We start from the raw sequence: 23,985 nt of genomic DNA, 5'->3' as shown, positions 1-23,985 counted from the left end.
TCATCATTTTATCTGTTCCTTTGGTTCTTCTACTGGGAGAGTCTTTATAATACTGACATCTCTCTTGACAGTGTCATATAGATCTGCTTTTGGTCTGAGGTGACTCATATAATATTAGTGGGTTTTAAAATTATAGTCACACCCCACATAACATTGTTTCTTTTTCTTTTTCCTTTTTTTTAAAAGCAATGCTGAGGATTGAACCCAGGGCCTTGCACATATGAGTCAAGCGCTGTACACTGAGCTACATCCCTATTCCTATAATGTTTCAATCAATAATGGACCACATATATTAATTATAGTGGTCCCATAAGATTATGTGGGGTAGTGATGTTGGAGCCTTCTCAGTTTCTGTGAGTTTACTTACAATGTATGCACAATGGTGAAACCACCTAGTGACACATGACTTTAGTAAAATGTTTATTTTGATGTAATTCTTGTTTGATGTGTACTTGTAGGAAGTAATACAGAGAGATCCCATGTTCTCCATTTCTGTAGTTTTTGTCACCACAGAATGTTTTGTATATGAAACTGCTCAGTATATTGTATATGAAACTACACAGTATATATACCTTTTGTACTCCCCTCCAACCCCCCAAGTGCTAGGGATCAAATGCAGGGCCTTATGTTGCTAGCATTTGCTCTACAGAGCAATATTCTTAGCCCCAATATGTAGCCTTTAGGGGTTGGCTTTTATTGTTTGGCATTTTTTTTTCCTGAAGAATTATCCAAGTTGTGTGAATCAACACCACTTTATTCCTTATAATACTGAGTAGTATTTCATTGTTTGGATTCACCAAGGTTTGTTTTACCATGAGGGACATTGGTATTACTTCCAGATTCAATTAAATTCAGCTAAATTTCTTTTCATATCAATTATTTGATAATAAATATAAAATTAAATTCACTGCCTTAAAAAAAGTGGAAACCTTTTAAGAGGGAATGCTTCTAAATAGGCATGTTCCTGATAGTCTTAAACTTGGCAGTTTTCTGTTATACATATTATTGCCCTATCAAGCATACTATTTAATTCCCTAACAGTGGACATTTCACTAGATTAGTTAATGAAGTAAAGCAGATTTACACTTTTAAAAAACTTTATGTAGCATATCTTTGAGACAATGATTCCAGAGTAGCACAGTATCATACCTGAGAATCACTGCCATAATACTAGATTCTGTGTTAAGAACCTCTGAAGCCTTTGGATATGGACCTTATTAGCAGCATCTCAAGAGAGATTCTTGTAGTTTTTCACCCTTCTTTGAACTAATTTATCACTTTTTAATGGGCCAGAACACTTTAAAATTTTTTTTTTTAAAGAGAGCAGTAATTATAGCTTCTTAACCATTTGATAGAATTTCACAATAGCATTTGGTGAAAAAGGAAAAAGTAGATATTAAACATAGCTTTAGGGAGGGAAATGAATGTTGTGAAAAACATTCAGAAATGTGGAGAACAAATCAATCAAAAATATACTGGTTGTAGTTTTTGGATGTTTATGTTATTGAGAGACATTTTTTTTGCATTACTTCCTTTGAAATTGTATTAAAATTTCTTTTAAATTGAATTGAAATTTGGTGTTAACAAGTTGTTAAAATCGTTGGAAATACTAAAGACTGTCAGCAATTTGCTATGTTTTGGCTTACATTCTACTTAGAGTACTTATCTTGGAGCAAATAAAGTGTAAGAAGGTTTGACCCTTTATTATTTCTAAGTTATAGTCAGAGAAATATGAAGAATATAAATTAAGTAAGATTATCCCTCCTTCCCCTTTCTTTTCCATTTGTAGAAGTTATACTATTTCCAATTTTGTAATATTGTTTCTGAAACTTTTAGAAACTTTGTGTCAAATGGGCTAATTGTCCATGTGGTTACACAGTCTAGACTGTGAATGTCATCTGTTAAAATATATGAGGCCTCTTAGGAAGAGTATAAATAAGTGATTGTTAACTCTGGCTATACTGGCACTGTTCAAAATCTGTATCTTTATTTTATGGTATTTTTTTGTGATGAATAATATACATGATTCAAAATTCAAGATGTAAAAAAGCATATTGAAAATTTTTGCTTGTGCCTATACTTGTCTTTCATACCCCACCCTGACAGCTCTCTACTTTTATTTCCTTTTAATGAGGCCTTTTATGCAAAGAGGAGTTAATGGAAATACCATACTCTTACTTTCTCCTTTTCTTACCTGAGATCGAGCCTTCTGAATATAATGTTTATGCTTTTCTGCTTCACTGATTTTTGAGTTTTTAATTTTAATTTTCTTTGAACCAGTATTAAAATATAGCATAGCTTCAAACAGTCTCATGGACTGTCTCACAATAAGGTCGCACAAAGTTGTTTTGAGCTGATAAACTTCAAAGAAATATCACCAGACCTTTACATAGTACCGTAGTAGGACATAGTAGATACTACAGTATCTCTGTACCTAAAAGAGCAAGTCTTTTAAAAAAATCAGTGAAAGCTTTCTATTTCAGATAAAAGGGGTATATCCTACATATGACAGCTCATGGCATAGCTGCCTTACTCCATTAACTGATTAGTGAAATGTCCTCTTTTAGGGAATTAAGTAGTATTGTGATAGGGCACAATTGCAATAGCTAGATTAGTTGTCTGTATTAAACTTTAATGTAATAATACTCAACTCACATGATTGGTTTCTTGGTAGTATTTTTAACAGTAACATTTATGTATACATAATATTTGTGTGTATTGAAGAAGAGAAAAATTTACATTTGTGAACACTTTGGAATTAATATGTTTATATAATAATAACATGTATAAAATACAGTGTCGGTATTCAAATTACTTATGCACCAAACTTTCATGGAATGGATTCTGTCCTGAAGATACATGGAATATTATTTTAAATGGGAAGGTATATTGTATGGCATAGTGAAGCAGTAGTGGTGGTTAGTGGAAACAGTTCTGGGCTGTCAGGGAGAATACTTGCACTTGACTACTGAGTATGGCATTATGTAGTTCAATTTGAGTAATCAGTCACCAATTTGGACTGTACATTTCTAAAAATGACAAGGGAATAAGAGTTAGGTCTTCTGGCTCTGTAGATCCAGTCAAGACATGGGAATAAAATTGCCTTTACTTTTTGGGGAAAATGGAATTTTCATTTATAATTTTTCCTCCATGACAAATCATATTGCTTTGATGACATTTTTTTCTTGTTCACTTATTTTCCAGTAGTTACAAAATTTTACTTAAAAAACTATTAGTAATGCTGAACAGATTATTTTGTTTCAATTAATTGCTGAACACATCGTTGATGTTGAAATAATATTGTATTACTAATATTACCATGATGACAATATTCTTCTAGCATGAGGTTTTGCTTTGAGCAAATGTAATTTTGTCACTTTTGGAGGCTATCACTCATAATTTTGTTACTTCTATGAAAGTGTACTAAGAAGAGTTCTCTGTCCCCAGTGAATTTTGAAAATACTAACATTAGAATCTGGGAATAAGCTTTACTTCATGAAGATAGATAAAGGTTAAGAAACTTTTGATGCAAAATTATGAATAATGATGTGTCTGATGAATTTTGCATGGAAAAAAACGAAACTCCATAAAACTGATGGCATGTTTCTCTATTTCACATATATTTTTAAAATGTATATTGATTTTAGGTTTTATAAGCTTTTAGAATTTTTTACCCAGCTTGTTCAAAATATTTCATGATGAAATTTTTTATTTAAAAAGGTATTTTATATATAAGTGAATTTATTCTTAATGATCCTGACAGTAGTTGTTCCCTCTAGCTTATAAAGTTAACAATCTTAAATTATAGTTTTAGATGTGTTCTCAGCCTATGTAATATAGGACTCAGGTATTCATTTTGTTTCTCTTATTTTGTCCTCTCTTATCACACTTGTCTTTGACTTCTGTTTTCACCTACCAAGTTTTGGAAGCTACATAATTTCTACCATGACTCTAATATTTATACTTGTCTTAAAGTCTTAAACTGGGATATAAAGATTTTTTTTAATAGAGAGTGAGAGAGAAACAGAGAGAGATAATTTTTTTAATATTTATTTTTTAGTTTTCGGCGGACACAACATCTTTGTTTGTATGTGGTGCTGAGGATCGAACCCGGGCTGCAAGCATGCCAGGCGAGCTCACTACTGCTTGAGCCACATCCCCAGCCCCTGGGATATAAAGATTTTTTTCATTAAAAAGTTTTTAACTTATTTTAAGATATTTACTAATGTGTATTATATGTGTTCTAATACAAATGATATATATTTATATTGTGATTTGTTACAAGTATACATTGTACAGTAATCAAATCAGTCTAATTGTCATCTCAAATGATTGTTATGTATTTGTGGTATGAAGATTTAAAATCATCTCTACTCTGAACATATAGTACAGTATTATCAATCATAGTCACCATGTTGTGCAATAGATCCCTAGAACTCATTTCGGATGTTTAATTAAAACATTATATCCTTTGACCAATGTCTCTTCCCTGCCCCCATTGAATCTATCAACTTTATAATAAGTCTTTGAGATTTTTATAACTTATATTTTAATTTTTTATGAATTTTTAAAAACACCATATAATGTTTAAGATATGGATTGATGATTATATTGATTGAGACTAGTTGGAGACTTGGATTGATAAGCACAGAGCAGAGTTTAGTGCTTATGGTGTCCAATTTGATAGGAGATGGGGTGATAGACGTCACAGGAGATTGAACCATTTGTTGTCTATTGCTTTATACCCACAGCCACATGGCATAGAGTATCTCATCAAGTAGTCAAAGAGATTAACTAGTGAATTGTTGTTTCCATATCATTTTTTTTTCTGTCTTCATATTCTTATTGTAATTATTTCATATTTAAATATAAAAGACTCCTTTTTTATATTGTTCAAATGAAACTTAAAAGAATAGGTAACAGATCAAAAGAATCTTACTGTGTTCTGAGTTCCTGGGAAGGATTTAGGTTTTCTAGGATTTTGTCCTTGGAGAGCAGGGGATTCCTTCAGGCTTTAAGATTCTTATAAACATTCTTTTATGCACTTTTGTTGAGTCAATTTTCTTACCTGAAAAAGAGGTGCTTCTAATACTTAAATAAAGCTAGATATCCCCTTGATCCCTGTATGATAGTTGCTACTCTACTCCTTTCCAAACTGTCACAGTTCCTCCAAACTCATCCATATGGGTCATGTTTTCATTACTTCCTGAAAAATGAGTTTTATTTCCAGATCTACAAATAGATTTAAGTACTGTCAGAGAGTGAAAAAGGTTTAAATACATTGTCCTGACTGCTGATGAAAGTCATATTTCATGGTTCGTTCTTTTCTGGACTGATAAGGACCTATAGTATGTGTGAGGCCAAAAGCTTTATAATAGCTATAAAGGGAGTATTTTGTACCTTGAAATGTGATTTTCTGTTTTCCTTTCCCTTGTTAATTTGATTTTTATTATTGAATTTCATTCTGTCCTTATATTTAATCATTTGTAGCATGGTAGAACTAAAGATAAAATTTTGTCTTTTTGTGTGGCCTAAAATAGTTTTTTATATTAGTACTCTCCTAGAAATAAGAAAATAGTTTTTGTTGACATTACTCTTTTAGAAATGAAATAGAAAAATAAAGGATTTAAAACTTTTGAACCAGATGATATTGAGGGGGAAACCTAAGTTACTGAATAAAATGAAGTTAAGTTATATTTTGGCTTCAAGTACTCTGACCTTTTATCTTTGATGTATCATGACCTTATAAATTTTTTTCTTACCTCAGTAAAGAAAAAAGGTATTTTCTTCCTTATATCTATATATCCCAAATCTTGAATTCCTGTAATTTTACTTTCTTTTAACTTTAAAGAGAACTCTTTACTCTTGTCTCTTTTTCAGGCAGAGTAGTAACATAACCTTGTAAAATAAAAAAAGTTTTCTAATGATATACTTCAAATTATTTTCCTTTTGTTTCATCCAGTATTGAAAGGTGGTTGCCTTTAATGCACTTCCCTTTTATGTCTTGGCCATTTTGTAAATGTCTGTGGATGTCACTCATCTATTTGAGACTACAGTCAGAAAATGTCAGTAGGCAAAAATGATTACTTTTGCATATGTGAATTCTGATATTGAAATCTGAAATTTAAGATACCTTTTAGTGACTATACTGAATTATTATTGAAATTCAGTAGAAGAAGAAAATTGCCAATATTGTGTTTTCCTGCTGTGATTAAAATGGCTAGATGAAATGCTCAGAATAGAGAAGTGTTTAGTTATATAGAAAAGGTTTTTCTGATGGTGAGGTTACTTGCAAATTGAAGTGTCATTTTTCAGATATTCTCATGTGTTATTGAATAATTACAACCCCAAATTTTGTGACTGTTAAGTGTAGTCAGTTATCTGTTCTGCACAGGAGACTGTCAAAACTTAATTAAGTCCATAAAATGTCAGAAAAATATGAAAAGATTCATAGTAGCAGACTATTAGTAATAAAAGAAACAGCACCACTTGTCTAAGCATATTGGTGGGAGAAAAATACTACATATGACTGTACAACCTTAAATGAACATTTCGAATGAAGAAACCTTGAGTGTATGTTGCAGTAGCTCCATGGACCCAGGATAATCCCAGGCCTGTTACTCACTGTGTACTTGACATCAGCCAAGTGACCTCATTACTTTGGCCTTTCACTTTTTTCCTCTATAAAATGGGGAAAATAATATCTCATAAATTCTATCACATAGGTTTTCAAATACAAGTTTATAGTGAAATGCTGATAATTACTAAGAACTGTAACGGTTTGTAAGAAAATAACAAAAATGGTAATAATGTACTTATGGACAAATACAAATTTGTGGAAAGTAAAATTTTATTGATCTCTGTAATTAGTGTTTTATATAGCTGTAGATTTAAAAGTAAGTTAAGCAACAAAACTTTTGAAAGTCATTCTTATTGTAGACTAGCATAAAATTACTGTTACGTTTAATTTTAGTATCTAAAGCAGAAAAACTTTTTTTTTTTAATAATAGGATTCAATTGTCCTTTTGATGGAAGGTAACACAGAAGAGAGAGAAGATTATAAATACATGTAACCACAAACTAGAGCCAGCAACTAAGCAAAATTAATATTAGTTATTTTAATATTTTTTCTAATACTTTTTGCTATTTATGTATTTTGTAGTCTGCTAATGTTAAAAGAAAATCAGTAATTGGTGTCAGGTTTATGAAAAATTTTGGTGCAAATTATTTAGAAACAGTCATCCATTAACCTATTTTTTCCCCACAAATTGAAGAAAGTTGGAGATTATTTTAGAGGCAGGACATTTGTCATAATCTCATTAGAGAACCTATTCAGGGATAGAGTTTGATAATAACTACTGCATTAATTGGCTGCTTGTTCAAATACTAGTATTATTTTCTTGGGTTGTTAAAGTCACATCTGTTACTATTTAACCCCAAGTGAACATTTTTATTTTTATTAGAATGTATTGGAAAAAGTACTAGATATGACATGTGAAGACCCAGCTTTTGGATTAATCTCCTAGTAACTAAATAAAGACTTTACAATAAGCAAGTCAAATTCTCTTTTGAGTTTTTGTTTAGCTCTCTTGTTCCTTCCTTTGACTTTGATTTCTGCAACTTCCAAGTAATCTTTAGAATGTAATGGTCTAGTTGTGTAATTGCAGATGTCCTTGCTAATTGTATACTTTATTTGGAAATCAGAGTACTAACCATAATTTCCAAAGTTGAGAAAGAAGAAAAAGAATAGGCACAGAAGAACAATTTAGCATTAGGCATACTTAGGAACATAACTCAACCAACAGCCATTTGAATTTGAATTTTCAACTTCACTTAGAATTTAGCTTTTTTACTATGTAATCTGAAGCTATAGAAACTGAATCTAGAAGCCTGATGGACTCCTTCTTTTTGACATTAGTATTTGATCTTCTTGGAGACTTTTAACATTTGTCTTCTCACTTTATCATAAAGAAGTCTGTAAACTTAGAAAACATACATATTAGCAATTCTACCTCTAGAGTGATGGATTAGGATTGTTTTTTGAATCTGAAGGAAGTTATTTATGTGCAAAGCATAATGGAAATGAAAGAATGCCCAGTGTAGAACCCCCTGTTCACTCTCATGTTGATGACTTAGTTTAATGCAATAGTGAATCATGATTGCATTTTCTTCTTATTACATGAAAACTATTTACTTTTTGCATTGACCTAGTTGTTCATTAACATTTAAAAAACATAAAATATGAGGAATTTAGGATTAAGAATAGCTTCTTTGGACATGAAGGTAATCTGGCTGTGATTGGGCTGATCTGGCTGGCTAGGTAGGTGTCCATTTCTTAACTGTTCTAGGTAAACCCCTCCAGAAGTGTACTCAGTTGAAGAAGACCATCTTTCTAGTTAGAGAAAGGATGATTTTTAGGACAAGGGTATACTAGTAACTGTGCTTCCCTGCTAGAACCCCCAAAGAAGCTCTCAGGAATAGCCTCTTTGTTAATACTTTTGTTTGGAGAGGAAGATAGATTTTTGATTGTTTTCAAAATGGCTTTCTTTCTGTTTACTATTTAGCTAAGTAATGTCTTTTTTTTTTTGGTGCTGGGGATTGAACCCAGGGCCTTATGCATGTAAGGCAAGCTCTTTACCAACTGAGCTATATTTCTAGCCCCTGTTGTTTTGAATTTTAATATCATATATGTTTCTTTTTCTTTAAAAAAAAATCCTGGTGTGCATTTCCTATTTTGTGATTGGTGGAAAACTAATGGGGAAAGCAAAGTATGAAAATAACATGTTTTATAAGAATGTTTCTTTCCTAAGAACCCTCAGGGTGTGAATTTTATATCTTCTTTAAATTCCATTTCAAATAGAAGACAAGGGAAATAGGCATGATTGCATATTTTTCTTCCTTTTATTCTTATTCTGTCATTATGTATCAGTAGTATCTCAGATGCTATGCTAATCACTTAGGTATTTTCGGAATTGTTACATCAACTTTATAAAACCGTGTGCTCTAATTCTTTCCATTCTATTTTGAGTTAGAAAGTATAAAGCTCAAAACTACACAATAAGTTCCAGTAAGTGGTGGACCTAGCATTTAATTCCAGGTCTGTCTGACACATACTTAGTGATTTTTAATACTTATGCCAGTTCCATAGTAAGTGTTTTTAGTAAGTGTTTACTGAAAAACAAATTACACATATCAGTTGGCTTTAAAAAATAAAACAGTAATAATTTGTTTTATGTCTAATAGATAAAAGTTCATATGTTGCTAATTTTCCCCATCTTTCTTTTAGGAGAAGAGACTGAAAGAAAGGGAAGCCAGAAGAGAAGCCAACAAGAGACAAGCAAAGGTACGAATTTATATATGTGGATATTGTATTTTTTTTGCCAGCTTTCTTAAGATATAATTGAAAGGGATTTATATTTGATAAAAACAATTTTTGTAATGTTGAAACAAGAGTTTAAATTCTTGTCTTTCAATATGCATTATTTATTTATTTATTTATACCCCAGGACATTCTAGTTGGATTAAGTCCTTGTAGCCTATTTACTTTCTCATATTCATTTGTTTCCTCTATGATGCAGCATGAAACACATCTAAAATAATTTGTTCATTGGGCTTTGCTATACTCTCCCTACCACTTTTCCCATTGTATTTTTTTGCCTCCATATATACAGAATACAGTTGTCTCCATGGTCCAGGTCTGATAGGATTTTCATCTTTATCATCATTAGACTAGATAGATGATCTATTTGAACTCAACTCGATAGTAAGTAACTCTGAGAGCATTGGTTGCTACAATTTAGCTCCCAGAATATACTTGAAAGTGCTCTATATTTCTCATTTTCACTGTATTCTGCAAATAATATTCAAATATTTATAAACAGTTTCCCTGAAATATATATGTATAATTATAAGCACCATCTATAAGCTGCCATGATTTTTTTTATCTGAGGTGTTTCACACTGAGAAGTGTGCAGTGTCTGAATTCTAAAGACATTTAGTAGAAATGATATCCTAGAACCAGGGCCCAATAATGTATGTCATTTCTCATGCTGTATCTTATTGTGCTATGCCTGACTAGCCATGATTTCTTCTTGGCAGTTACCAAAGATCCGACTCCCTTGAGTAAGTCCATAAAGTTCTTTGTTGTGTGTGTGTGTGTGTGTGTGTGTGTGTTTTCTATGCTAGTCATAGCACTTAGAAAGCAAGTCAGAGATGGTAACTCATGCTATAATTCTGAAGTGGGAAGCAATTACTGTATAGTGTAAGATGAAAAGACTGCTTATATTCAGTATTTAATATCACTCTTTCTTCAAAAGTTCCTCAAAATGAAAGCCCCAGTATGTAAGCCTGACTGCTAAAGCAGGTGGTGACCTCTGCATATGCTTTTAAAATGGAAATGTGAACTCTTATGCCAGGAAAATGAGATCTTAGGAGCTATAGTTGGAAGAATTTAAAATTAACAAGAAAATATTAACTCTAATGAACGCCCTTGATATTTAGAAATATTGCATATTTAGCATAAAAATAAGCCCTTTTTTGTTTCACTAACATTCATTTCTGCAAATAAAAGTATACAAAATGAAAGATACACTCTAGAGCCAAAAGAAAGCCCTGTTACACATTTCCTTTGTGTGTATTTGTGCGTGTTCATTCATTCAGTCAGCTCTCTGTATCCATGTCCACAGATTTTAACCAACCAGAGATGAAAGTGTAGTAAAGCCGATGGTTACATCTGTATTGAACATGTAGAGAATTTTTCTTGCCATTATTCCCTAAAAATGCAGTTTAATAATTTATATGGGATTTTACATTGTATTAGGTATTATATGTAATCTGGAGATGATTTAATTATGCAGGACATGTATGTAGGTTATATGCCATTTTATATAAGGGACTTAGGTATCTTTAGGTTTTGGTATTTACGGAGTTTTGGTATTTCTAGAACAAATTTCCCTTAAGATTTCAAGTGAAAATTGCATTATTCAGTATGGTTCATTTTTTACACTCAATAGATGTTGTATGCCTAATTTTTCATAATTATTTGAGCTGTAAAATATCACACTCACTGCTGAGCCTGTTCTCTGGATTTGTTCTTAGAAACAGTTTCTTTCATTCCCCTATGTAAGGGCAGGGGGAGGAAGGGAGGGAATATGTATGTATGTGTTACTTGGGATTGAGCACAGGGCCTGTGCATGCTAGGCAAGACCTACCTGTACCATTGAGCTACATCCCAGCCCATGGTTTTGTTTGTTTTTGAGATAGGGTCTCACTAAGTTGCCCAGGTTGGCCTCAGACTTGGTGCACTTGACTCAGCCTTCCTAGTTGCTGGGATTACAGGCATGCACTATCTTGCCCAGCTGTATTTGGTTTTAATACTGTATCAGCTGGGGAAATAAACTGTGAAGGCCACAAGAGTTCGGTTTTTCCCTTGGGGGTGAATTGAAATGTGAACTGCTTGAGACAAGTCCCTGGCTTCTCTAATTTCCCTCTTTCATGTTTTTCGTATGCGTTTGTTTTCTGGCATCCAGAAAAGAAGAGGGATTTTCTTGTCAAGAGAAGGTCTAATTTCTGTATCACCCTCCTAAGGATTGTACTAGGAACAAAAGAGGATCTGCAGATGACATGGCTTTGCTGTTGAGCCATGACCTTTGGATAGAGGCTGTGCTTCATTATTCTCTAATAGTTCAGCTGCTTTCATTTCACCACCCTCCTCTGAGTGTGCAGATAGGTGGCTTCTAGAAAGAGTGATGATACCAGAGAGCTGTGTGGCCAGTTTGTAGCCAGGACTGAGAACTGGCATTAGTGAGAGGTTCAGGCTCACTGACAGATCCCAAGGAATTAACTTGAACCAATTTTTCTGCACCCAGCTTCTTTTCAAATTAAAGTGATGAGACATGAAAGCTTTCTTGACTTTTCAGTTTCCCCTTGGAAACAGACCTATTATTTGAAAAGAATTGACAAAGTGGTGAAGACCCAAAATTTTATGATATGTAAGAAGAAATACGTGATGGAATAGTCAGGTTTCTCTACAGTGTCTGTGCTTTAAATGACTTCTGTGACTTAATTTTAAAGTAAATTTTTCTCTTTAATCTCATTTAAATATAATTATTGTGTTGCTTTAGGATGTTGCCTTCTGAGATACTTGAGTGAGATTCAGACTAGAGCATTTCTTTGAGCCAGACCTGTAAGATATACAAAAGGTATTTTAATGATAAAAGAAAGTGGTATTTGCAAACTAAATATGCCAGCAAGTGTGTGGTCTTATCTCTTGATAAGCTATTTTAAGGAATTAGCATGTAGAAACTGAAAGTGTGAGAAAGAGTGGACTCAATGTTTTTATTTCTTGTATCATACAGTTAACATGTTGTTATAAAGGAGTAATATAGAGGTCATGGTGTTTTTTTTTAAATTTGGGAGAAGACAATGAAAGCTAATGGAAATATCTTTATTTCCCAGAAAAGTGAAGCCTTAATGATAATGAGGGTTTTCAATTTTAGAAATGATGATTACTGATTATCTATTTCTTTGTACATTGAAAGTAGTTCTAAAAATAAATTGTCTTTAAGTATGAATATGGTAAAATAAAGTTGGAATGGCCCTCTCAAGAACCTGATTCAGCCAGGTAAGGTGGTGCATCCCTATAATTCCAGGTACTTAGGATACTGAGGCAGGAGAACCAAGTTCTACACTAGCCTTGGCAACTTAGAGAGACCTCATCTCAAAATAAAAACAAAAAAGGACTGGGGATATAGCTCAGTGGTAGACTCTTTGTGTAGCATGTGTGAAGGTCTTGGGTTAAATCTCTAGTACCACATAAAACAAAGAACAAAAGCAATAACCAAAACTAATACAGCTTTTTGTTAAAGTACACATCTAAGATCTGCCTAAAATATATTATATACAGTATCCAGAATGGAAGAGGCATATGAAGATGAAATGCTTAGGAACATTTCTTGGAGACCCAATATTTAATTGTTTGGTGGAAATATGGTCTTTTTTTAAATGAAAACTTTCTTTATCAAGGAAATACTTGAACTGTACAATAGAATTGCTTCTGCTTTAGCTAACAGAATATCAAATGTTCTTATAACTTAGATATTTTAAACTGAGATCTGAAAAAATAGTTGTAGCAATGATCAATAGACTATATTGCCTTTTGACTCATAGAAGTTACATAATCCTGGAAATATAGTTTTACCTCATTATCCAGCTAGATTTCCTGTTGCTTTTATAGTCACAATTGCTTGTACTAATCTCTTGTGGCTGTAAGGATTTAGCAGAAATGTGTAGAAAATGAACAACCATGCTGAAACTTGAGGAAATAAATCTTCAGAATTATCTTAGGGGTATACTACTTTTGAAAATAGAGTAGGATTTATTAAAAGTGTGATATCTGAAATCTAGAAAGCATGCTATGTCTCAAAGTTGCTTGGTGACCTGGGGCATATCATTAACCTTTCTAGTTCTTTTCTCAAAATGTATAAAATGAAGGACAGCCACTTTCTCACTTTTTAAATTTTTTTCCACATTTTTAATCATGATATTGTTGTTTGTGTGGTTCTTGTGTGATCTTGATCTGAGCTATGTAATTAAAGGCACAGTTGTACTGAATGGTTCCTAGTAAAGGTCCTCATCCTCTTGATATTTGAAGATATTTTTTCTTCATATTTTACCAGAAGCTTATTTGTTAAATGATGATTTCACATAAAGCTATAAATGGGACATTAAATGTTGTTGGTGGTATTAGTTCCCCAGAGAATAAAAGCCTTCGCATTTATTCGTTTTTTGGCAGTGCATTATTGATAAATACCAAATTAAGATTTTTTTCCATTTTGGTGTGCAGAAATGCCACATTCCAATATAATCATTTACTGAACAAGTGATTTGGCGTCTCTAAGCGGACTCCTCACATAATACCTTGCTTTAATACTGTAATAAGATCAAATACACTGCCTTATTTTAATAAACAATACCCTGTTTTTGACAGCTTGCTATTTCTCTTTAATATCTACCAAAATTAGCTATGAAAACCTAAATAGGTTTATCTTTGTGACTCTAGTGTTGGTATGGATTGCTTGGAGATTAATGTAGCAGTGTGTTTTTTCTCTTTCTTTGGTGATAATGAATAAGAACTGGATTACTATGCTAGAAGTTATTTAAGTGATACTTCCAGTCCAGTGTTCCCTTTTTTTGAGAATTATTCCTCTAGTCATGATTATTTATAGTTAACTTCGTGAAATGGAGGAATATAGTCATGCTATCGTGAATACCTGCTGTTCTTTTAAGACTAAGTAAAAATAATTAGTGAAGATTTTTCTGACCCTCTCAGGTGTGATGGACTCTTGCTTTGGTCTATTGCTGTGGTCTCCTGTACAAAGCACCTCTGATAGTTTATCAAGAATACTGTCATATGGTGTATAAACAGAAGCAGGCATATTCCTGAGACAGCTGAGCACAGGGAGAAAGAAAAGAGATGGGGAAAAGCATAGAATACTGTTTCTTTCTTTCTTTAAATTTTTTTTTTTTAGTTATACATGGGCACAATATCTTTATTTATTTATTTTTAATGTGGTGCTAAGGATCGAACCCAAGATCTCACACGTGAGAGGTGAGCGCTCTACTGCTAAGCTACAATCCCAGCCCCAAATACTGTTTCTTAAAAGGAGGAGGAGGCTTTGCTCTCTATCCTTTCAAGGAGGAAAAAATCAGTGGAGAAGGAAATAACAGACAGATGGAACACAGAAAAAGGGAGAATGACAAAAATTTTGTACTAATTCCTAAAAGTCATTCTTATTTTGGAGATGGGTCATACAGTATAACTGATACTAAATTTTCAAGTATTTATAATATTCACTAATTCCTGTGTTAGTGGCAAAATTTTTTTTTGGATGAGGAGAGCTCTGTGGGGATAAGCTTTTACTCTGTTTTGTATGGCTATGGACTGTGGAGTAACAAAGCTTTATTGCCTGCTCCTTGAAACTATAAAGACTTCTGTTGAGCACCATAAACTAGTGTTTGAAAGAGTATAAAAGTTAGTGGCCATAGGAACTTATCCCTGGAATAATCACATATAACCTAAAATAACATTGAAAAGAACTTGTTTTTCTCACAATTTTTTTTTGTCGTTTCAGGAATTACAGATGAAAATGTTCAGTATCTATAAAGCTGTATTTAGATAATCTTATTACTTTTATTATCATCAATATGAAATGATTCATCTTTGCTGTACTTTCTTGCTTTGGGGAAAGATATTCCCAGGTGTCTGCAGTGTTTTATATGGGAATATTTTTTCATTTGCCTAAGTCTTTACTATTGTTATAGGATTCAAAGATTTCTTTCATAGTCATTTAACAGTTAAAAAAGTTTTGGCATGGCAAATCTATTTAAGTTACTTGTCTTAGCTTATATATTTAATTGGTAGGGTAAAAAACAAAACAAAAATCCCTCAGATTTCTGTTTCAGGATCCAATATGCAGAGGTCTTTTGGCTTTATTTAGAATTTGTCTCTTTTCTGTCTTTCTCTGTTTCAAATAATAAGTCTTCTCACTTGGATTGCCTTAAGCATTATCTAAAATGTTTAGAAAGGAGTAGTAATAGTAGTACATTATAAGTTCCAGAATTTATCTCTGGTTCTTCTTCTAAATCATTATATATTTATGTGCAAAATCACTTTATTTCTGTAAGCTCTTCTTTTCCTTGTTGGTACAGCCATTTTGGAGAAAGGTTTGGCAGTATTTGCTAAGCTGGGCATGTATCTACCTGGTCTCACAATTACTCTTGTAGGTATATACCTAAGAGAAATGCTTCCATGTTTACATCAAAAGCTACTCACATAGCACTATTTATATTCATTAAAGACTGGGAATAATCTAAACTGTAAGGTAGATAAATTGTGAGATAATCGTACAATGAAATATTATATTCCCATAGAAGAAATACTGCTACAAATAGTAACAGAAACAAATTACACAAATATAATATTAAGCAAAATTAATCAAACACAAGAGTAAGTAGCATTGTATCCCATTTATATGACATTTTTAAAAAATGAAAAATGTTTGGGGTTAGAGTCAGTATGGTAGGATCACTTTTGGGGAAAAGAAGGGATCATTGCTAGGAAGGAACACAAGAAGGGGTGATTCTGTAGAATTTAATAGTGTCCTGATTTCTTCATCTGAATGGTAATTATATATTATTCTTTGTGAAAATTCATCAAGCTATATGCTTGTGATTGGAACACTTTTCTGAATGTATGTCATATTTCAATGTAAGAGATTTTTTAAATGAAGGGGTAGATTAGATTTCCACGTGTGCTTTCAGCTAGAGGTTTTAACGTGTAGATTTAGGAATATAGGGCATTATGGATATCTCTTGTAACTCCTAAAGTAATAGGAACCTTAGTCCATAGAGTCATCCATGTTTTATGAAAGAAAATAATTTATATTCTTCATGTACACATTTCTTTTTAAATCCGCTTCTTCCAAGAGGTGTGATGCTTTAACCTCCTAAAACTTACAAAATTATTTCTCCCAAGTGCAAAAGCGAATGTTACTTTGTCTCTGCAGCTTGGAAAACACACACACACACACACACACACACAGGATTCAAAGTGCCCTTATCAAGAATCATATTGCTTATCTGTCTTTGGACTATAAGATGATCTCTGCTAAAATTAAGAGCAATTGTGTTGTTTTACCCATCTTGATCTTTGGCTGTGTACATTAATTTCCCCCCTTACTAGAGACTAATTTGATTTTTATTATATAAAGTCATCTTTTTTCTTTCATTTGGAGAGGATATACGCTTTCAAGCTCATCCATTTATTCATATTGATACAGCTTTTTTGAAAACTAGAAAGTATATTGTCAGAGGCTTCAGTCTAATTGAATTGCTTTTAACATGAGCTGTGTATGTAAATTCTAAATATGACTGTTATCAATCCCTTGTCTCCTGACATCTATCTAACCTTAAGATTTTTGCTCCTTTTAGTTCAACTGGTGCATGACATTTTTGTGGTGCTCCTTTGAGGAGAACACAGTGAAAGAAGTATTAAGTCATTTTTGAGCAAAGGACCCAAATGCCTTATAAGAACAACTGAGAGGAGAGAAAGCTTATTAGATTTCAGAGGTCTCGGTACATAGATAGCTGACTCCAGTGCTTTGGGTCCAAAGTGAGACAGCCCATCATGGAAGGAGAGCCCAGCAGGGGAAAGCTGCTCAGCTCATGACTGGATCAGGAAACAGAGAATGTAAGGGGAAAAGGCCATAGAGAAGATGTACCCTTCCAGGTCATGACCCTGTTGACCCACCTCCAGCCGTGCCTACCTGCCTACAGTTGCTATCCAGTCCATTCAAATTAGGATGAACTGATTAGATTACAGCTCTTATAATCTGATGATTTCACCTTTGAATATACAGGATTTTTTGGGAGGGACACCTCACATCCAAACCATACCAATCAACATAATGCCAAAATAAAGTTAACCTGCTCTTAAGGAACTAACAATTAAATGGAAGAAATTGGTAAACAGTATGATTTATAAAAACTATGTAGACTGAACATACCACATTGACATCAAGCATAAGCAAGGGAGCATTAAGTCTTAAGTTATTACTGCTGAATTTTTCCTGGAGCGTAGAGATTCTTCAGGTGGAGCAGGACAAGTTGAAGTAGAGGACCTTGAATATATCACAATAAATATAGCAAGTACATTGAGTTTATTAAGTTGGTAAATAGACACTGAAGGGTTGAGAGTAGAAATAAGAATACATACCCCCAAAAATCTCATGTTTAAGTATTTTTGCATATATGTCGTGGTTTAGTATGAAGTTTGAACTTTGAAGAATAAGCCAAAATTTCATTTAATACTTTGCATTGGGAGATTTCAGTATATAATCAAGGACATAATTTTAGAAAGTTGAAAGTTGAGGTCTAGTCTCATTTATGACATACTTAACTGTTTTGAAAATTAACTACTATACTCAAGAACCTTGAAGTGAACAAAAAGCCTCTGATCTCTCAATGTTCAGGTCACAATACCTGTAAGGGAACATACACTTCTGTCTCCAAGCAAGGCCCATATGGGAAAATTAATGTACACAGCCAAAGATCAAGATGGATAAAGTAACACAATTGCTACCGTATTCATTTAATCTCAGCCCTATTCATGATGTAAGGCTACAGATGATATATAGCAAATAAGAAGAGGTGGTCTTTTAAGGCCAGTTCTTTATCAGCAAAGCAAGATAACTGACAAGCAAGGAAAATTAATAGACATTTACTAATAAAACAGGCCTCTTTGATTTTAAAGTGGTATGGTACAGACCCAAAGGACAACATTTTTGTTATAGTACCTGTAGTTGCAGTGTTTGCCCTTAGGCATCAAGGAGATAATAAGGTACATTTTGTCTTCAGGCAATGCTTCATAAAAGGTTTGACTTTTACAGGCCTTTTTCACTTGAACAGTAAGCTTGGGATTCAAAGTAATAGGAAATTGTTGATTTTTTTTTTTTTAGATATTGTAGCTCTGTACACACTGGGTTCATTTTTCTTTTGCCCACAGTGGTTACTGACCCTAGTTTTTACTTTGTCCTATAGGTTTGCAGTCAGGAGAAGGAACTGAGAAAATCTTTTGGTGCCTCATGTCTTTTAATATCTAGTAACAAAGGAGTCCCATTTGCTCTCATAGCAGCATTATAAGTTTCTATATATGTTATCTCCATCTTTTAGATGAGGAAAGGAGACCTGAAAAGTTTAGGTAGAGGTCAGTCTGGATGCTAGGAATTTTCTTTGTATGGCTGGATGATTGAAGATCATAAAGGTATGGATGTGGAAGAGTAGTGAGTAGTTCAATGTAGTTTTTTTTTTTTTTTTTTCCCTTTGCCTGTATCTTAGAGTAAGAATAAATTTTACATACTTTTCCAGTAACACGTATACAATATAAAATTGATATCTAGTTCTACTTTGTTGTTATACTCAGAATATCCTATTCTAAACAAGTAATAGTCATACTCCACTCATAACTTCAGGATACTGAGTTAATGATATACTAATGAATGAAGATGTGCAATTTGACATAAGACTGTTCTACTGTAACATGTATGTAAATTATCTTGTGGACAAATAAAGTTACAAGGCTGTGTTGTGGTTATATATTCTACGTGTTCTATAATGCCACACCAAGTAACTGTATTTAATCTGGGCAATAAAAGGTTCCTGATTCTGTGTTAGGGTGCTAACATAATTATGTCTTTGTACTAGTAATTTGATAATACCCTAACAGAGCTCCTTACAATGTATAAGGAACTTTGACATACTTTTATTTAATTTGTTCCCCATAATAATCTTGAGAGGAAGATAAAAGAAACTGAGGTTTAAAGAGGCAAAGCCTCTTAAGTTTATAGCCCTATTTAGGAAATAAACTCAGTATTTCTGACAGCTAGATTAGTGAGTAGGAGAAAAAGTTAAACTAACTGGCCTTACCAGAAGTCTGGGCAGAGATAATGATAGTTATAGAAAAATAGAAGGGAGGGGTCAAATGGTGAGTCAAAAGAAAATCCAAGTAATTACTTGAAGAATTTACTTTTATGTTGAAAGCCAGTGACATGCATCCCAGAATCTTGTGTTTGTTCTTGGTTATGTTGTAAAATTCCAGCCCATTTATTGAGCAAGGCCAAGGGTATAAAATTGCCATTATGTTCTGTCATAGTATATGATAGTTTTCATCACTTATCTTCCCTTTGGAAGGAACTGAATTGAGAAAGTATTTTTTGTTGTTTAATCTTCAAATATGAAAATACTAATATTTAAGTTTCAGAAACATATAATTTAGAATTCGACATATAAGCAGGCCTTTTGCCAAGTGTGAATTGGTATAGATGTGCCTAGTCTTCCTTTTTGACATAGATTATTCTGTATTTTCATTACCTTCTGAAAATCATTAAGTGTATATTGCTTCAAATTTCATTGTGAAGAGACTGGATCATCAATATTAGGCTGAAATACAAGAATGAAATGAGTCCTTAAATATATTTGTATGTAGATAGGCTATAAAATGTCAATTTTGTGTTTTCTTTCTGATCTCCTGTAATCTTGACCAAAAAAAAAAAAAAATGTTTCTTTTACCAAGAAGCTTTTGATAGGTCTTGTTTTTTTTTTTTTTTAATAATTCTTTCTATAAAATGTGTTAATAATAATTTTTACTGACATTTTGGTTGAGATTTTTACCTTTGTTATAGAGCATTGTGGTAAAATATGGATATTAGTTAGGAGTTGGCTGAAATAGGGTTTGTATCATTTATGTCTTCTCTTACCTGGAAACCTACGATTTATTTTCAGCATCTCCATATTTACACAAATCAAGTGTCAAGTTCTTATAATTCTATGTTAAAAATTTCTCTCAAACTAATATGTACAGTCCAGACTTCTTCCTTGAACTCTATATCCATATAGCCAATAGCCTATTAGATATCTGCTCTTTTTTAGTGGGAATCTCAACTTATCCAAATTCCAACTTGTCTTCCAAGTAAGTCCTTTCCATGGTTTTCCTTGTCCCAGGAAATGACACCTCCATCCTTTAAGTTGTTCAGGAAAAATATTAGGTATATCCTTGACTTCTTCAAGTCTCTTTTACTTATTTTGATAGTGGGGATTTAACCCAAAGGCAATTTACCACCGAGCTATACCCACAACACTCTTTATTTTATTTTTAAATTTTGAGACAGGACCTCACTAAGTTGCTTAGCATCTCGCTAAATTGCTGAGGCTGTCCTTGGACTTGTGATCCTCCTGTCTCAGGTTTTTGAGCCACTTGGGTTTACAGGTGTGTGCCACTGAGCCTGGCTACTTCTCTGATTTTTAATACTGTACCGTACTTGATCAGTAAGTGCTATTGACCTTACCTTAAAAATAGATCCAGAAAATTTGATGGTAGTAATTTGAGGTCTGTTGTTAATATATCATGTTGATTTCTTAATTGTGACAAATATTCCATAATATGTTAAAAATGGGAAAAATGTGGTTGAGTGTTTATGGTACTCCAAATTGTCTCTACAAATTTCCTGTAAGTATAAAATTATTTAACACTCTCACTACTATCACTTGGATCCAAGTCACCATCATCTCTATAATGGATTAATTGGAAGAACCTTCTAGTCTACTAGTCCTCTTTCTCTTAGCTGCTTCCCCATATTATTTTTAATATGGTAACCAGAATGAGCCTTTAAAAATAAGTCACATACTGGATATGGTGGCACACACCTGTAATCCCAATGGCTCAGGAGGCTGAGGATCACAAGTTCCAGATTCTAAGTAGCTTAGTGAGACCCTGTCACAAAATAAAAAATAAAATGGGGTTGGGATGTAGCTCAGTAGTAAAGTGCTCCTGGATTCAATCCTCAGTACCAAAAAAAAAAAAAAAAAAAAGTCACATTAAATCATTATTTGCTCAGAAACTAACCCCCAAGGGATTCTCCATCTTACAATCAAAGCTACAAAATCCTGAATATATGATCCAACTGCCTCTCTTATTTCCCATGGTTCTGCTGATTAATTCATTGAACTTCAAGCTCTGATTACTCCTCAGATACAAAGCAGATTCTGGCCTTTGTCCTTGGTACCACCAGATAGCTAACATGATTTATTTCCTTATTCCCTTCAGATTTCTGCTGAAAGTTCTCTGATCATCCAACTCCAGTCTTATAATCACTTGCCTTGATGTATATTTTCTCTTAGTGCTTCTTTCTACCAGACAACATTTTAATACATTTTAGTTTGTTGTTGCTTGACTTATCCCAACAACCCCATGACTGGACAGAGACTTTTCACTGCTGTATCACTAATGCCTATATTGATAGCATGTAAATGGTAGGCATTTAGTATTGGAGTGAATTAAGCAGTAATTATTTAACGTAGTTACTTGATTTCGCTGTGCTATATCCTAAACAGTGATATAGCAGCATTGTAGTGTATTGTTTATTAACAGGTATAATAATTTTTGAGATGTTTCATAATTTTTTGCAATGAAAAATAGTAAAACAAGACAGATAATGGGTGAGGTTTGAAAGCAATGATAAAATTAATATATATTTTATAAACTAGTGCACATTTTTTTCCATAGAAAAGATGATATATACTATGGTTGATTTCCATTATTATTTAGGGTCACCATAAAAAAGTACCATGCAGACAGGACACTTTGGAGAATGAAAGCAGGTACAGTGAATAATTATACCCCCCAAAATGGTCCTAGACAAACTTGGGATGCATGGTCACCTTAATTATATAACTCAAAGATGACCTTACCTTATCCTATGGGAAAGGTCACCCTGACCTGTGCTGAAGGCTTGGATCTCTGGAACATGTTAAGCTCCTGCTGTAGAAAAATATTATGTTTCATCTGTTCCCTTTCCTTCCTGAACACTCTATTCTCTACTGGTCATACTAGCACTAAGAAAATACCCTGTCCCTGTACCACCCATTTGTCCACATCCCAAATCTATTTTCCTCCTTACCAGTCCTATGAATTAAAAAAGTAAAACAGTTGATCTTTGACATAAATAAGTTTTTATAAAGTACTAAGAAACTTAAATTCACAAATAACTGCACTAGCAAGTAGTGATTTGCTAAAATGACATTCATTGTGACATGTGAATTTGCCCAGAGTTAACTATTTTGCAGGTAGTTTTATTTTTTCTTTTATACTATGTGTTCTTTGAAATTCATCTTGTCAAATGTTCCCTGTGAACACCCAACTCTAGTGTAATGCTTTGTCAACAAGATAAATCACAAATGCATAAAAAAGATTGATTACTAATAGTACTCAAAGTCAACTTAATTTTATGTAATTGATTTTTCCATTAAGTGGTTATTTACTTTGAATATCCTTTAAGATCATTGTGTTCTGTTGTCTTTAAAACAAGCAGTTTCTTCATTGTTTGATCCTTTCAGAGAAAACCAAATTGGTATAAAAATATAAAACCTTAAGAAAACCTTTCTTATTCCCTTAAAATTAGTACTTATATAAGTTAGCGTAGGGGGTAGAATGGGAGTGTAGCATGTAAAGAGTATTTTGAGTTGCAGAAAATCAGGGACACTTTGATATTATATTCACCCCAGGTTTAGACAGCTTTGGTTTGCAAAAAACAGACTTGTTTTGACAGCAAGCATATGAGTCCATTTTCCTTCAATGTACTAGCTTCTCAACTGACTTCTATTATTTCTGGCACCACTGTCAGCTAATTGTGCCATTCCCTGGTGTCTGTGTGTGTTTGAATTTGTGGAAATATTTGGCAATATCTTTCAAGAGGTTTTGGGTGCAAATACAAGTCTGTTATTTATAAAAATATGGATGCAAGTTTGTGTCAACCTGCCCTCCTGTTTTTCTTTTTTCTGTTTTTCTCCTTCACATCCATTTTTACACTCTCCCTCTCCTATCCCTTCTTTCCCTTCTGCTCCCATACTACAAAGGCTTCTGAAAACTAGCACATGTACTTGTTAAATGTGGACTTTGCTATGATTTAAGATTAGGAACCACTGCTTAGGAGGTACCCTGAAATTAAATCTGTGAGTAAATGTAGAATAAATATAATGGTGGGTGAGGTCGTAGCTCAGTTGTAGAGTGCTTGCCTAGCACATGTGAGTACTGGGTTCAATTCTCAGTACCACATGTAAATAATAAATAAAATAAAGGTCCATCTACAATTAAAAAAATAATGGTCATAATTCATAGTTAAGTCATTCTAAATATCTAAACAAATTTTTGTCACTCACAAAATTTTTGTCACTCACTCATGAATCAGTGGAAGGCCAGCAGGGTATTTAGCAATGTCATTTTGTATTAGCATAATTGTAATGGTATTTCTGTTTGAAAAAATGGTATTTGTACCATTTTTTTTTTCCAGTTTGAAAACTGAGCCAACATGTGTTATTCTTCTAAATGGGTAGAGAAGAATGTCTTTACTGTCTGAAGGTCAGATTTGAGGAAAA

General features: G+C 33.1%; 1 protein-coding gene across 1 annotated transcript in view; it reads left to right on the top strand.

Moving 5' to 3' along the window:
* The window catches only part of Ddx10 (DEAD-box helicase 10), a 281,715-nt gene that overhangs the window by 185,683 nt on the left and 72,047 nt on the right, over positions 1-23,985 (top strand). Inside the window, exon 16 of the mRNA XM_058586486.1 lies at positions 9,287-9,343. Within this exon, the coding sequence (XP_058442469.1) occupies positions 9,287-9,343 (57 nt within the window). The remainder of the gene's footprint in view (positions 1-9,286; positions 9,344-23,985) is intronic.

Source organism: Marmota monax, unplaced genomic scaffold, assembly GCF_021218885.2.
Source record: "Marmota monax isolate L192 unplaced genomic scaffold, Marmota_monax_Labrador192_F-V1.1 WCK01_AAM20220418_F8-fsc00045, whole genome shotgun sequence".
Lineage (NCBI taxonomy): Eukaryota > Metazoa > Chordata > Mammalia > Rodentia > Sciuridae > Marmota > Marmota monax.
This window is presented reverse-complemented; position numbering and strand designations above follow the sequence as displayed.